At 46.5% G+C, this 16,153-nt stretch overlaps 1 protein-coding gene across 1 annotated transcript in view; it reads right to left on the reverse strand.

The window, feature by feature from the left end:
- Window positions 1–1,137: 1,137 nt before the first annotated feature.
- The window catches only part of LOC139278112 (lamin tail domain-containing protein 1-like), a 33,403-nt gene continuing 18,387 nt past the window's right edge, over window positions 1,138–16,153 (reverse strand). Inside the window, exons 5-7 of the mRNA XM_070896768.1 lie at window positions 10,721–10,890; window positions 8,051–8,142; window positions 1,138–1,287 (exon numbers count right to left, since the gene is read on the reverse strand). Coding sequence (XP_070752869.1) covers window positions 1,138–1,287; window positions 8,051–8,142; window positions 10,721–10,890 — 412 coding nt within the window. The remainder of the gene's footprint in view (window positions 1,288–8,050; window positions 8,143–10,720; window positions 10,891–16,153) is intronic.

The following is a 16,153-nucleotide window of genomic DNA, read 5'->3' on the forward strand; positions in this document are numbered from 1 at the left end:
CAAGCTCGAGGAACAGCACCTCATCTTTTGTTTAGGCACTTTACAGCCTTCTGGATGCAACATCGAGTTCAACAATTTCAGACCGTGACCTCTGCCCCTATTTCCCCCCTTTTTTTTCTCTTTCCCGTGGCAGCTGGTGATCATTCTACCATTCACACCCCATCTAGACTCATCTTTTGTTTCCTAACTTGTGCCATTACCATCTCATTTTTGTTCATCATCCCTTTTGTCTCTCTAATCTCTCCTGTCTTCCACCCGATCACAGACCTTCCCTTTTGTTCTTTCCTCCCCTCCCCCTTTCCCTACCCCGGCATGTCGTTGGACTTTTCCAGTTCTGAGAAAGGGTCACAGACCTGAAACGTTAACACTGTTTTTCTCCACAGATGCTGCCTGACCTGCTGAGATTTCCAGCATTTTTTTCACTTAACCCTTGCTGGCCTGACTTCAAGATGGCAGCACATGAAGAAGGGTAAAAAGCAAAAGCCATGACTAAAGCACCTTATTTGCTTCTAATGATCGGCACTAAAAATAAATACAATACCAGCAAAGGGCTCAATATCGAAGGTGGGGTGAGAATTTTGCTCTACGGTTTCGGTTTAGAACTATACATGGGTATCCAAAAGTGGAGTTCAGCTGTAAGCTACTGAGAAAACATTTGCACAGTTTAAGTAGCGTCTGATTGGAACAAATGCGGCATAATTTTATGTGTAAACCTGGGGACATGGGTTCAAATCCCACGGCAGCTGGGGAATTTAAATTCAATTAAATAAATCTGGAATTTAAAAATGAAAGCTAGTATCAGTAATGCTGAGCATGAAACTACCGGATTGTCAGAAAACCCAGCTGGTTCACTAATGTCCTTTTAAGGAGGGAAATCTGCGGCCCTTACCCGGTCTGGCCTACATGTGACTCCAGACCCACAGCAATGTGGTTGAATCTTCACTGCCCTCTGAAATGGCCCAGCGAGCCACTCCGTTCTTCAAGGGCAAGTAGGGATGGGCAATAAATGCTGCCCTTGCCAGCGACGCCCACCTCCCGTGAATGAGTAAAAAAATATATATATATTTCTCTCTCTCCCAGATATATGTGTACAATTTTTAAATATCTTAAAGCCTGACCTGCATTCATGATGGAAGTTCACCAGGATGCGACTGGGGGAGGACGAGGCAGTGGGGGCTGGAATGCCAAGTTCTGCATGGATTGTAAATGCTGCAAGTCTGTGCAGCTTTGCTGAACTTGGGACGGCAATGTCCTCGGAGCAAAGCCTTTCAGTTGCCCTGAACTATTCTGTAAATAATAAGACAACACTTGTAAAAATCCTCTAGCGCAAATTCAACTGAACGTCTTAAGATCACAGTGAGGGGTTTTTCCAGATGATCATGGAGTGGTACAGTACAGAAGGAGGCCATTCGGCCCATCCCATGTTTGCAGTATAAAGGAGGAAAGAAGATTTGGGTTTAGTTCCAAAAATAAATCTGGTAGTGGGTAGGTTGGAATGAAGGCAAAAGTATTGGAAGATTTACTTCCCATCTGCCTTCACTTAGGAAGGGAATGTTCGCCCCACCAGATATGGAGAAGGGTCACCCGGCTCTCCCTGGGGTAGCCTGGCTCATAGGAATCACAGTCCGGGGAGTTTGGTCTAACAATGTCTCCCTGTCTCCAACCAGTGCTCCTTTCAAGTGTGGCGTGCTTGCTTGGAGGGCAGGGCCATGGATGAGCCCGCAGGTTTACGGGAGTGGTAGAGGAGGAGCTTGAAAGTAACAGTGGATTTGGCAGTACAAAGGTTGGGCACTTAAAGTAATGGAGATACCCGTTCTGGACACCCTGCACCCACGAGCCTTAAAGGATTGAAATTAGTGAACATTTAACTTGAAAGTTAGCTAAATTAAGGAAAGAGTTCTAAAGTTTGGAAAACAACTAATATAACTACACTATTCAAACCAGAGATAAAGCAAATCGGGCGGTTTGTGTAACGGGTGGTCGAACCACAGCATCGGTTTTACACCCGGGCAGGGGGTTGACAATGGACCGCGTTACACTTGCAGCTTTTAACTCATGTTACCTGCACAAAGGTACAATGGTTCTGTCACCGAGAGGCACGCAGGAAACCATCGAGTCGAGACAAGGCATTCTGGTTATCTCAAGAGGTGATCAATTTCACACCACACTGAAAGGAGATACATTCATTTTAACGTCTATTGGGCAATGTTCAGGTGATGGTATTACCTAAGGGGGGATACACTTGTCCAATGAAGGTTCACCAGACTGATTCCTGGGATGGGGGGATTGTCCAATGAGGAAAGATTGAGTAGACTAGGCCTATATTCTGTAGAGTTTAGAAGAATGAGAGGTGATTTCATTGAAACGTACAAAATTCTTACAGGGTTTGACAGGATAGATGCAGGGAGGATGTTTCCCTCTGGCTGGGGAGTCTGGAACCAGGGGTCACAGTCTCAGAATAAGAGGTCGGCCATTTAGGACTGACTTGAAGAGAAATGTCTTCACTCAGAGGGTGGTGAATCTTCGGAATTCTCTGCCCCAGAGGGTTGTGCAGGTTCAGTCTTTTATATATTCAAGACAGAGATCGATAGATTTTTGGATATTAAGGGAATCAAGGGATATGGGGACAGTGCAGGAAAGTGGAGTTGAGGTAGAAGATCAGCCATGATCTTATTGAATGGCGAAGCAGGCTCGAGGGATTGAAGGCCTACTCCTGCTCCTAATTCTTATGTTCTTATGATTTCTTATGTGATTTTCTCAGTCACCCTCAAATGGTCCATTGCATGACTCCCACCACTTACTATATTTTTGGTCTCCTTGTAACTTTTAAAATATTTGCCCCTTAGGCGAGTTTTGAGTTCAATGCCAAGTTATGATGTCATGTTATATGGGTGCAACACAATAGAAAGAGAAGGGGTTTGTTTAAGCCCCATTGATGATTGAGCAAGTTTCTTCAGTATGTAGTTGAAGGATACAGTGGGGCCGAAATTGCCCCCCGCCGAAAACGCAGCGCACCTAACGTGTTTCCAATGTTTTCACCGTCGCGGTGGATGTGATGGCCTCTTGTGCGAATTCCGTTCTTTGGCTTTTTTTTCTAAGCGACCCGGAGGTTGATCATAATGGGGGCGAAAGTTCGGTCAGTGGAGGGGCGGCGGAGTGTCCGGCGCTGATGATGTCATCGCGCTGACGCGTCACCACGTCTCTCCCCTTCATGTAAAGACCGCTGCGAGCTCTGCGATTCTTTAAGTGTAATGGGTCATTTCGTACATCCAGACATTTAAAAAAATAAATGCAGCAATCAGAGAGTTCATTTATGCAGCCCAGCCATCAGTTATCAAAAGTCCAAAACTGGTTCAAAATCAGGCTTATGCCCATCGTACATAGAAACATAGAAACATAGGAAATAGATGCAGGAGTAGGCCATTTGGCCCTTCGAGCTTGCACCACCATTCAGTAAGATCATGGCTGATCATTCACTTTGCTGGTCCGGTCCATTCTCGGTCCCAATTTTCCCGGTACAGTCCCATTCTCGTTCCCCGGGACACACACAGTGCAGTCGGTCACTCTCACTCTCTCTCTCTCACTCTCTCTCTCCTGTGTGTGAACCTGGGACCAGACAGCCTTCAGGTGGGATTGGAGTTAAGTTGCTGCTATGTGTTTTTCAGTTCTCCCAGTGTGTCCGGGCATCTGCTGCGCCAATTTCTGAACAGGAGGAGGCCATCCAGTTCCTCAAGCCTGCTCTGCCATTCAATTAGATCATGGCGAACCAGCTCCTCAACTCCATTTAATCACCTTTGCTCCACATCGCTTGATAACTTTACTTGCGAGTGACCCAGGATGATTCACCGCCAACCTTTAACCTCGCTCCCTGTATACAACAGCCAAGCCTCCCTCCTCCCCTCAGTGGTTTTCCTCCAATGACATGGCTGAGATCTGGAATGTACCATTTCAGAAACCAATGGAGTGCACCATCTCGCAAATAGGGAAGGGAAATTCGAACCGGACTGTTCTTGTGGCGCCCCGGGAGCTGATTACAGATTATAATTGGCAGGGGAATGGGACGAGGTAGTTTCAGCTGAAGAAAGGTGTGTGGTGTGGGAGAAGGTAAGGGACTCAGATAGGCTGGGTCAAGAGCTGGGTCTGTACAGATGGGAGAAGAGTATAGACTCAAGGGTGATTTGAATGAGGTCTATAAAATAACAAAGGGACTCGATTGTGTGAAAGCTGACATTATTTCAATGAGATAGTTTCGGGAGGTCAGGGGTCATGTATATATCATAGGCAGTCCCTCGGAATCGAGGAAAACTTGCTTCCATTCTAAAAATGAGTCCTTAGGTGACTGAACAGTCCAATACGAGAGCCACAGTCCCTGTCACAGGTTGGACAGATAGTCGTTGAGGGTAAGGGTGGGTGGGACTGGTTTGCCACACGCTCTTTCCGCTGCCTGCGCTTGATTTCTGCATGCTCTCGGCAACGAGACTCGAGGTGCTCAGCGCCCTCCCGGATGCACTTCCTCTACTTAGGGCGGTCTTTGGCCAGGGACTCCCAGGTGTCAGTGGGGATGTTGCAGTTTATCAGGGAGGCTTTGAGGGTGTCCTTGTAACGTTTCCTCTTGTCCACCCCTGGCTCGTTTGCCATGAAAGAATTCCGAGTAGAGCGCTTGTTTTGGGAGTCTCGTGTCTGGCATGCGAATAATGGGGCCTGCCCAACGGAGCTGATCAAGTGTGGTCAGTGCTTCGATGCTGGGGATGTTGGCCTGGCCGAGGACGCGAATGTTGGTGCGTCTGTCCTCCCAGCGGATCTGCAGGATCTTGCGGAGACATCGTTGCTGGTATTTCTCCAGCGAGGTCAGGGGTGATGTGTATAGGCTAGATGTTGGACCATTCTTCTTTTCCCAGTGAAGAGTGGAACCATGGAACAAGTTGTGCGATGAGTGCTGATTCAGAGTATGTCTTTAATAGATCACATCACGCAAGAGATAGGTGCCAAATAATATAAGTCCTGGTCAATGAGGACTCTTGGTCTCGTTTCGAGCGCCTAAAGTGATCAGGGAGGAATTTTCCAGATTTTTTTCCCTCCCCATATTAGACTGGAGTTTTTGCCTGGCTTTTCACCTCTCCCGGGAGACCAAAGGGCAAGGGGTCTCGTGACCTGATGCACAAGAGGTTTTTAATTTTTTTTTAATTCAATTTTAAGTGGCTGGAGTAGTATTAGCGGTGCTCAACAACATTCCTGTGTACATAAGAACATAAGAATTAGGAGTAGGAGGAGGCCATTCGGCCCTTCGAGCCTGCTCCCCCATTCAATGGCTGATCTTCGACCTCAACTCCACTTTCCTGCACTATCCCCATATCCATTGATTCCCTTAATATCCAAAAATTTATCGATCTCTGTCTTGAATATACTCAATGACTGATCCTCCACAGCCGTTCGGGGAAGAGAATTCCAAAGATTCACCACCCTCTGAGTGAAGAAGTTTCTCTTCATCTCAGTCCTAAATGCCCGACCACTTATTCTGAGACTGTGACCCCTGGTTCTAGACTCCCTAGCCAGGGGAAACATCCTCCCTGCATCCATCCTGTCAAGCCCTGTAAGAATTTTGTATGTACCAACGAGATCAGGAGACGGAGAGCTGAATATTGCTGCTGTGTCTCTGAATTATATGAATGATTTGTTAGAAGCAAGGTTAGGCTCAGTATAAACCTACAAAACTGGAGTTCTGGTCAGTCACCCAACTCTGAAAATAGCGCTAACGTGGCTGTTAATCGGAGGGAGCTGATCGCCCGCCCATTATCATCATCATCATAGGTAATCCCTCGAAGCAAGGATGACTTGCTTCCAGGCCAAAAAGGGATGAGTTCACAGGTGTTTCAATGAAGGACCTAATATTCCAGGTCCCGAACTACATCTTAAAGGGTGGAAGATGCCTGTGCGTGGATTTTTTTAACGTGTGGTGACCGTTGCACACCAGCCACCACACGGGCTTGACAGAGCTAGGTCTTGGTCCAGTGGCAAGGATTACCCAAGACGACTGGAGACCAGCTCTGCTGCACGGGCCTAGTGCGCACACATATCGCAGTGTGGGCTGACCCGTGCTGCCCCTGGGCCCTCGCCTCTTCTGAGCCCCAAACACACACCTCTTCTGGGCCCCGGTCACTTCCCTCTACAAACTCTTGCCTCAGCACTGCACTGGGGTGGGACTGGAATCCACAACCTTCTGACTGAGAGGCAAGTGTGCTACCCACTGAGCCATGGCTGACACTGTGCAAACACAAAGATTTACGAGGCCGATACCAGAACTGAGGGGTTATATGTAATCGGAAAAGTCTGAACAGGCTGGGTCCCTTTTCTCTAGAAAAGAGAAGGCTGAGGGGTGACCTGATAGGAGCTCTTTAAAATTATGAAAGGGTTCGATAGGGTAGACGTAGAGAAGATGTTTCCACTGACACCAAGCAATAACTTGAGGACAGACTCTTGGGATGACTGACTTACGACACTTGAAAACGGAGACACCTATGCTCGTTGGACTTGTGTCGTTAGATAGAATGTAGTGCACATTCGGCCCAATGAGCCCATATCGGTGTAAATGTTCCACACGAGCCTCCTCCCACCCCTCTTCATTCCACCCTATCAGCATATCCTTCTATTCCTTTCTCCCTCACGTGTTCATCCAGCCTCCCCTTAAATACATCGATACTATTCGCACCAACCACTCCCTTTGGCAGCGAGTTCCACACTCTCACCACTCTCTGGGTAAAGAGGTTTCTCCTGAATTCCCTATTGGATTTATTATTGACTGTCTTATATTGATGGCCCCATAAATGCTGGTCTCCCGTCCCTCCCGAATGTCATTCCCATTGAACATGCGGGAGAGCGGGATGCCCACAGACCCCAGTTCCCAACTGTAAGGGTGGGGTCATTCACAATCCCAGGGTGGGTGGCTGGTGCCCGTAAGGCACCCACATTAATGCCAGCGGGTAAATCAGAGCGATGCCATGCCACTCCGCAACAGCCGAACTGAGGTCCAGGAAGCTGCTGAAGGCAACAGGGTGGCAAATGGTGTAAAATCCACCCGAGGGGGCAAATAGCCACATGTAGCAAGGCAATCGATTCCAGTCTGAGGATCCATCACCTCAGCCAGGAGAAATCTGGTTATAGTCAGACCCTCAAACATTGGTTCTAATGGTGGCACAGTTGGCACCCTGGGATTTCCCCCCCTGGATGAACTCCCAAGATGTGGGGTAACGGCGGGCAGAAGACTCTAATTAGCATTGCCAGAAAGAGTCAGTGTGTGGAGCAGAAAAGGAAGGAAGGTAATCATGGTGGGTCAGGAATATTTGTTTTATTTTGCACTGCAATTTCCAGAAGGAAAGAAGGATCAGAAACGATATTAGTCCTGAGACCGACCCTATCTGCACATCAGTATGGCACAATAATTCTACCATCGACATGTGTGCGAAGAATGTATGCTTGGCCCACATCTTGTTGGAGCTTGGTGTTAAGAGTCAACCTGGCTTGTCACCTATTCGGAGGATGGGACAGGTGAGTTGCGGTTGCTAACCTGGATGTTCTGGTCACTTGACCTGTACTGACATTAGTCGATACCAGGCTGGAGACCGAGGACTAAGGTAGGCCCAAAGTGTGCCCAATGTTGGGCGAGGATGCATAAAAGCAGGAACCTCCTTTTCTGTAAGCTCCACAGACCCTAAGAAAGGGTCTGGATGGTTTTCTAGCAAAGAGTGCCCAATAAATGTTTGTTCAAATATTTTTCCAATTTGGTTGCGCCCAAGAACAAGGGCCTATCTTAGACTAGTGTGGGAGAAGATCACCTCAGCAACCAGGGGGTGAATTTCTTAAATGATAGAGTGATAGGGTGATTATCCCTTTGAGTGAGATCAATTCTAAGATTGTACGTAGAGGCTGATAAATGAGGAAGAATATAACTTGTTGTGACATGGTAAACACATAGTTTAGTGTTGAGATCTCTTGCGGCTCATGTCAAAAATAACCTCCCCTCTGTGAAGAGTTAGCAATTTGAGAGTTTGCTTACTGCTGTAGAGTGTGTTGCCGATTGTTTATCATTTTTATTGGAAGAGTTTCTCCTGCACTGGCTTGACGCAGTAGATCCTGAACGGAGGTTGTCTGTAAGAATGAATGGGAAAAAACATGAAAGGTTATAATGAGATGTTGCTAAAACACATAAAGGTAGGAAAGAACATAGGAACAGGAGAAGGTCATTCAGGCCCTCAAGCCTGTTCTGCCATTCAATTAGATTATGGCTGATTTGTATCTTAACTCTATCTACCCGCCTTGGTTCCATATCCCTTAATACCCTTGACTAACAAAAATCTATCCATCTCAGTTTTGAAATTTTCAATTGACCTCCAGCCTTAACAGCTCAACAGAGAGAGTTCCAGATTGCCATAACCCTTTGTATGAAGAAGTATTTCCTGACATTACCTCTGAATGTCCTAGCACTAATTTTAAGGTTATGCTCCCTTCTTCATTAGGACAGGTTCTGGGGAGGTGGGACCTGTACAAGCCGGACGGGTTGCACCTCAACACGGCCGGGACCAATATCGTCGCGGGGAGGTTTGTTAGGACTGTTGGGGAGGGTTTAAACTAGCATGGCAGGAGTATGGGAACCTGAGCGTAGATTCAGAAGGGAGGGAAGCAACGCTGAAAACGGAAGGCAGAAAATTAGTAAGTGTGTTTGGAAGGCAGAGGAAACAAAGGCTAGAAACTAGACAACAAGGGATTTGGCAGTGCTTAATGGTATTTACTTTAACGCAAGGAGTTTAGTGAATATGGCAGGTGAGCTGAGGGTACAGATAGATACGAGGAAGTATGATATCATAGCTATTACTGGAACATGGCTTAAAGAAGGGCAGGAATGGCAGCTCAGCATTCCTGGATACAGGTTTTCAGACAAGATAGAGAGCAATGCTCCCTTTAAGCTGCACGTCCGCACAGTGCTCTGGAGGTCCCGCGCAGCAGGGGAGCCGGGCTTTAAATGGAGAAACCACGCGGAATTTTGAATGGGCCGGGTGCCCCCCAAATAAATTAGAGGGAACATTGATAGAGGATGTTGCAATATTAGTTCAGGAAACAATTACAGCATTTAGGAGAGATGATATGCTAGAATAATTATCAAATGAGGCCATTTGGGTTGAACTGAAGAACAAAAGAGGGGTGACCACACTGCTGGGAGCATACTATAGACCCCCAAACAGTCCGAGGGAGATAGAAGAGCAAATATGTAGGCGCATTTCTGAGAAGGGCAAAAACAATAGGGCAGTAAAAGTAGGGGATATCACTGAAACAAGTATTAACTGGGCTAACATCAGTGTAAGAGGTACATATACCGCAGAATTCTTAAAATGCATTACCCGGTGTGTCACATGCCCAGCAAGAGAGGGGGTATTTCTAGACGTTTTAGAAAATGAAGCTGGGCAGATATGAATGGGTATCAGTGGGGGTGATTTTTGGTGGTAGTGATCATAATTCTGTTCGATTTAGCCTTGTATGGAAAAGGACAAAGATAGACCAGGCATAAAAGTTCTCAATTGGGGGAAAGCTAATTTTACTAAACTGATGTGATTTTGCCCAGTTAATATTTGTTTCGGTGAAATCCCCTACTATTACCAGTAATAGTAACCGGATGTTTACAAGGAGGTGTGTTTGCAAATGGTTCTAACACCCATGCAACCCGCAGGAGAGAAAGCACAAAAAACTCCTCTGTACGAATGAAATTTGTTCTGAGGCACATCTCGGCAACACAAACTTATTTTATATAAAAAGTTGTTTGATAACTTTCCATGTTTGACAAGGCAGAGGCTGTTAGCACAAGGGAATCAAACTCTGCCACTTCAGGCACTAAGCCTCAAATGCTCCCATACAAGGTACCCCATAGCCAGTTGCAGGCTAAAGCTCAGAATATTTGACCTTAATTAAAGCCTCTTACTGCACCAATGTAGCTTTTTCCACACCCCATGCCGGTCCTCTATGTGACACCTGAGTGTGAACATTGGTTAATACCAATTTAATGTTGTGGGCCCCTTAACTTTTAAAAAATTTGTTCCTGGGATGTGGGCGTCGCTGGCAAGGCCAGCATTTATTGCCCATCCCTAATTGCCCTCGAAAAGGTGGTGGTGAGCCGTCTTCTTGAACTGCTGTAGTCCATGTGGTTAAGGTGTTCCCACAGTGTTGTTAGGGAGGGTGTTCCAGGATTTTGACCTAGCGACGATGAAGGAACGGCAATATATTTCCGTGTCAGGATGGTGTGTGACTTGGAGGGGAACTTACAGGTGATGCTGTTCCCATGCGCCTGCTGCCCTTGTCCTTCTAGGTGTAGCGGGTTTGGGAGGTGCTGTCGATGAATCTGAAGAAACCTAAACTCACCTTACACATGGCCTTTCCAGCGAATGGTTGAGGGGAGGCAATGATTCCATCAGTATCAGCACAGTTAACTTGAGCTGAAGGGCAATTTGCTAAAGCCAGTCCGACAGATTTTTGCTAAACTTGTCTTTGCCTCAAAGAACCTTTTGGTGGTGCCCTAGTGCCACTTTGAGGAAAGAAATCTATCAGAACACGAGGGTTGCGTAGGAATGGGAAAGCTCACTGCAGTCTCTCTAGCCAATCCCAGCACCTAGCAAATATCAGATCCCATAGTCGCTCTCTGTTCAGGTACTTGTGCTTTGTGCAGAAACGTTTGCCTCACCTGGGATGGGGTCGGGCCTACTGGACTGTGAACGAGAGTCCCTGCTCAGACTGCTACCATCGTTGCCCAGGGACAGGGTCCTGAGCATGCTGAAATCCGGGTGTGTAGTCATAGCTGTACTCTGACCCCAAGGACATCGTACAGAAGGATGTACGAAATGAGGCTTCTGTCTGCAAAAACAAAGACGTTTTAGGAACATTAGAAAGTCCAAAGCAAGACACGGCCTGAGGACTACATTCTCTTTAAACATACAGGTTACTCTGATCATTATCATTAGGCACTGCTGAAAGATATGTGCTTCTTTTTCAGTTCACTTTATTTTTCATCTCCTCTCTGTTCTTCCCATTCTGTTTCCCAGTTGATCGGGAAGGCAGCTAACTGATTCCTAGAACTCTAACAATGGGCCGGAACGTTGGCAACGTTTACCTTCATTCCGCCGTTGAAACTGACCGCAACTTTGAAACCACACCTGGAGTATTGCGTACAGTTTTAGTCTCCTTATTTAAGGAGGGATATACTTGCATTGGAGGCAGTTCAGAGAAGGTTCACGGGGTTGGTTCCTGAGATGAGGGGGTTGACTTATGAAGCAAGGTTGAGCAGGTTGGGCCTGTACTCATTGTAGTTTAGAAAGCTGAGAGGTGATCTTATTGAAACATATAAGATTTTGAGGGGGCTTGACAGGGTAGATGCAGAGAGGATGTTTCCCCTCATGGGGGAATCTAGAGCTAAGGGGCATAGTTTCAGAATAAGGAGTCGCCCATTTAAAATGGAAATGGGGAGGAATTTCTTTTCTCAGAGGGTCATGAATTTTTGGAATTCTCTGCCCCAGAGAGCTGTGGAGGCTGAGTCATTGAATATGTTTAAGGTGGAGATAGATAGATTTTTGAATGATAAGGGAGTCAAGGGTTATGGGGAGCGGGCAGGGAAGTGGAGTTGAGCCTAAGGTCAGATCAGCCATGATCTTATTAAATGGCAGAGCAGGCTCGAGGGGCCAAATGGCCGACTCCTGCTCCTATTTCTTATGTTCTTATTTGGCGCATGCGCAGGTGGAAATCCTGAAGTTGTGGTCAGTTACTGACAGTTCTGAAACAGGCTGCGCTGTGCCCCCACCCCACACAGAGCCGGCAATCTGTGTAATCATCCAAATCATTGAAACTGACAAAAACATCGGCTCTTCCGCATTAAGTATGTTGTTAAATTCCTCACTAAGGCCCCAAGTTTCCACACGCTACAAAACGGGTGCCCCTCTGAGCTGGGCGCCCATTTTTCACGCCGGAAAACGGCGCCTGAAAAAAACCGTGCTATTCTCGAGCGCTTTGCAGCTCCATGGCAGCTTGGCGCGGCGCCCAGGGGGGTGGAGCCTACCACTCATGCCGATTTTGTAAGTGGGAGGGGGCGGGTACCATTTAAATTAGTTTTTTTCGTGCCGGCAACCCTGCGCATGCGCGTTGGAGCGTTCGCGCACGCGCAGTGTGAAGGAAACATTGGCACTCGGCCATTTTTGTAGTTCTTTGTAGCTGTTTAATTTTTTAACATTTTTTAATAAAAGCACATTGCCCTTCCATGATCAGCACTGAGGCTTCTTGCAGCAGTGAGAAGGCTGCAGGAAGCCTCAGAAGTTGAGGCAGCCGTTTCCCGACGGCCTCCCACCCTGCCGTCGGGAATGGCTGCCTCAACTTCTGAGGTTTCCTGCAGCCTTCTCATTGCCTCCTCCCCCCCGCTTGCCGTCGGGAACGGCTGCCTCCTCCCTGCCTCCCCCCCGCTGCGGTCGGTCGGGCCCTCACTCCCTTCCCCCCCCCTGCCGTCGGGAACGGCTGCCTCCTCCTCCCTGCCTCCCCCCCCTGCCTCCCCCCCGCTGCGGTCGGTCAGGCCCTCCCTCCCTCCCGTTCGCGGGAACGACGCCACACCGCTGAGCTGACTGAACCTGCCTGAAGCACTTTCACACAGGTAGGAAGATGGTTTATTTAATCTTTTCTTTGCTTATAAATGTTTATTCAGGTTGGATTTATTTGTATAATATTTGTATAAGTATAAATAAGGATTTATTGTAGAATTTAATGACTTCCCTTCCCCCCCTCCCCCCCCCACCTCGTTCTGGACGCCTAATTTGTGACCTGTGCCTGATTTTTTCATGTGTAGACAAGGTTTTTTCAGTTCTACAAAAATCTTCACTTGCTCCATTCTAAGTTAGTTTGGAGTACGTTTTCACTGTGGAAACTTTGAAATCAGGTGTCAGTGGCCGGACACGCCCCCTTTTGAAGGAAAAATTCTGTTCCAAAATGAAACTGTTCTAACTGACTAGAACTGCAGAAAAAAAAATGTGGAGAATTGCGATCTCTAAGATAGTCCGGTCTCCACCAGTTGCTCCTAAAAATCAGGAGCAAATCATGTGGAAACTTGGGGCCTATAAGTTAGACACAAAGGGATTCAGTCTAACTGGGGTTTTAACAGTGTTATTTCTGCTAAACAAATGTAAAAGGCCGGTAAAACTCCTTTTAATTTCATGCAATGTGAAATTTATCCATTTTAATCAAAGTTCACATTTTTAAGAAACTTTTCAAAAAGTAAAAAAACAAATGTTTTTTAAAGCTTGACCATCTTTATTTCAGGTTTTCCCTTCCCCCAGGGGAGAGGCCCAATCTTTGTTTTGCTCTCACTAACATTTTCAAAAAGTTTGAATTTTAAGAGCTCACTTCTGCCTGTTGCCGTCACAGCAGCTCGCACAAGGGAATCCCCACTAACTTCCATTGATTTGAATTGAAGGTTGGAAAAGCCGAAGTTCTTGACACAGGGATTGCGAGATCCTTGTGCAAAGCGTACTTCTGGGCCAGCGCCGTACACCTTCGTTTCGCTGCTGACTGCAAATTCCGGGCCATTACTTCTCTGTAACCTGACATGTGCGGCTTTTATTTTTAAAGCCGGCAGGCTGGCTGTGCGGGACCCCTGGCTTAAAGGGATTGTTGCTCCACTGCAATATTTGGGGAGCGTTGCATTGCCAGAGATTTAACATCTTTCGGATGAGACATTAAACTGAGGCCCTGCCTGCCCTCTCAGATGGATGTAAAAGATCCCATGGCACTATTGTGAAGAGCAGGGGAGTTCTTCCTGGTGTTCTGGTCAATATTTATCCCGCTACCAACATCACCAACATCATTATCTCATTGCTGATTGGAGGAGCTTACTGTGAGCAAATTGGCTGCTGCGTTTCCTACGTTACAACAGTGACTACACTCCAATAGTACTTCATTGGCTGTGAAATGCTTTGGGACGTCCTGGGGTTGTGAAAGGCGCTTTATGAATGTAAATTCTTTAATTTTCCTTTATTTGAGTTTAAAACAAACAACTATTCAGACTGGAGTGTTGAAATGTTTGTGCTGACTGGTTAAGCAACCAAAATTAGGATTGATTGAATTATTAGGTTGTAAAAAGAAAGTAATTTAATATGTATATATATATATATATATATATATGCATATATTTTAAAGAAGCCATTCTTTCTCTCTGATGAAATTGTTTTGTGGGAAGGGGAAATTCACTGACGCATCAACACCAGAATGCAAAGTATAAATGACAACCCCCCTGTCCCATTCCCCACCCTTTGACTCTGGTAACAGACCTCTGTAACTCCCAGCTATCTCCCCTGGCCTGCAAGCACTCTGGTGCATCTGAGTAAGAGAAACAGTGCAAACAGCTTTCAAAGACTTCTGTTCAATGCCATAAATTTGACTTGTGGCCTGTAGCGTAAATAAAGCTTCTCAGCTCAGATAAACTGCGCTCCCTCTTCTATGACGGCTGTGTTGGTGCAGTGCGTATACGAGTGGGATCGACCCTTTAATCTGTGACAACTCTCGTAAAGGCCGTGAGATGCCAGTGGGCAGACAATGGAGGGAGAAATTCAACCTCCCAGCATCCACTGCCCTTTGCGGGAGAGAGTCCCAGACTCCCACTACCCTTTTGTGTGAAAACGTGCTTTCTGATTCACTGCTGAATGGCCTCTCTCCAATTTTAAGACTGGGTTCCCTCATTCTTAATTCCCGGATCTGAGGAAATAGCTTCTCTGTATCCACCCTATTAACATTTAAAACACCTCAATCAGATTGCCCCCTCAACCTTCTAAACTCAAGGGAATCCAGGCCACGTTTATACAACCTGTCCTCATGATTTAACCCACTGAGCCCTGATAATATTCTAGTAATTCTGCACTGCACCCCTTTCAAGGCCAGTATATCCTTCCTGAGGTGTGCTATCCATCATTGAAGATAGTTACATAAAGAAACATAGAAAATAGGTGCAGGAGTAGGCCATTCGGCCCTTCGATCCTGCACTGCGATTCAATGAGTTCATGGCTGAACATGCAACTTCAGTACCCCATTCCTGCTTTCTCACCATACCCCTTGATCCCCCTAGTAGTAAGGACTATATCTAACTCCTTTTTGAATATATTTAGTGAATTGGCCTCAACAACTTTCTGTGGTAGAGAATTCCACAGGTTCACCACTCTCTGGGTGAAGAAGTTTCTCCTCATCTCGGTCCTAAATGGCTTACCCCTTATCCTTAGACTGTGTCCCCTGGTTCTGGACTTCCCCAATATTGGGAACATTCTTCCTGCATCTAACCTGTCTAACCCCGTCAGAATTTTAAATGTTTCTATGAGGTCCCCTCTCACTCTTCTGAACTCCAGTGAATACAAGCCAAGTTGATCCAGTATTTCTTGATATGTCAGTCCCGCCATCCCGGGAATCAGTCTGGTGAACCTTCGCTGCACTCCCTCAATAGCAAGAATATCTTTCCTCAAGTTAGGAGACCAAAACTGTACACAATACTCCAGGTGTGGCCTCACCAAGGCCCTGTACAACTGTAGTAACACCTCCCTGCCCCTGTACTCAAATCGCCTCGCTATAAAGGCCAACATGCCATTTGCCTTTTTAACCGCCTGCTGCACCTGCATGTCAACCTTCAATGACTGATGTACCATGACACCCAGGTCTCGTTGCACCTCCCCTTTTCCTAATCTGTCACCATTCAGATAATAGTCTGTCTCTCTGTTTTTACCACCAAAGTGGATAATCTCACATTTATCCACATTATACTTCATTTGCCATGCATTTGCCCACTCACCTAACCTATCCAAGTCACTCTGCAGCCTCATAGCATCCTCCTCGCAGCTCACACTGCCACCCAACTTAGTGTCATCTGAAAATTTGGAGATACTACATTTAATCCCCTCATCTAAATCATTAATGTACAATGTAAACAGCTGGGGCCCCAGCACAGAACCTTGCGGTACCCCACTAGTCACTGCCTGCTATTCTGAAAAGTACCCATTTACTCCTACTCTTTGCTTCCTGTCTACTAACCAGTTCTCAATCCACGTCAGCACACTACCCGCAATCCCATGTGCTTTAACTTTGCACATTAATCTCTTATGTGGGA

Source organism: Pristiophorus japonicus, chromosome 13 (genome assembly GCF_044704955.1).
Source record: "Pristiophorus japonicus isolate sPriJap1 chromosome 13, sPriJap1.hap1, whole genome shotgun sequence".
NCBI lineage: Eukaryota > Metazoa > Chordata > Chondrichthyes > Pristiophoridae > Pristiophorus > Pristiophorus japonicus.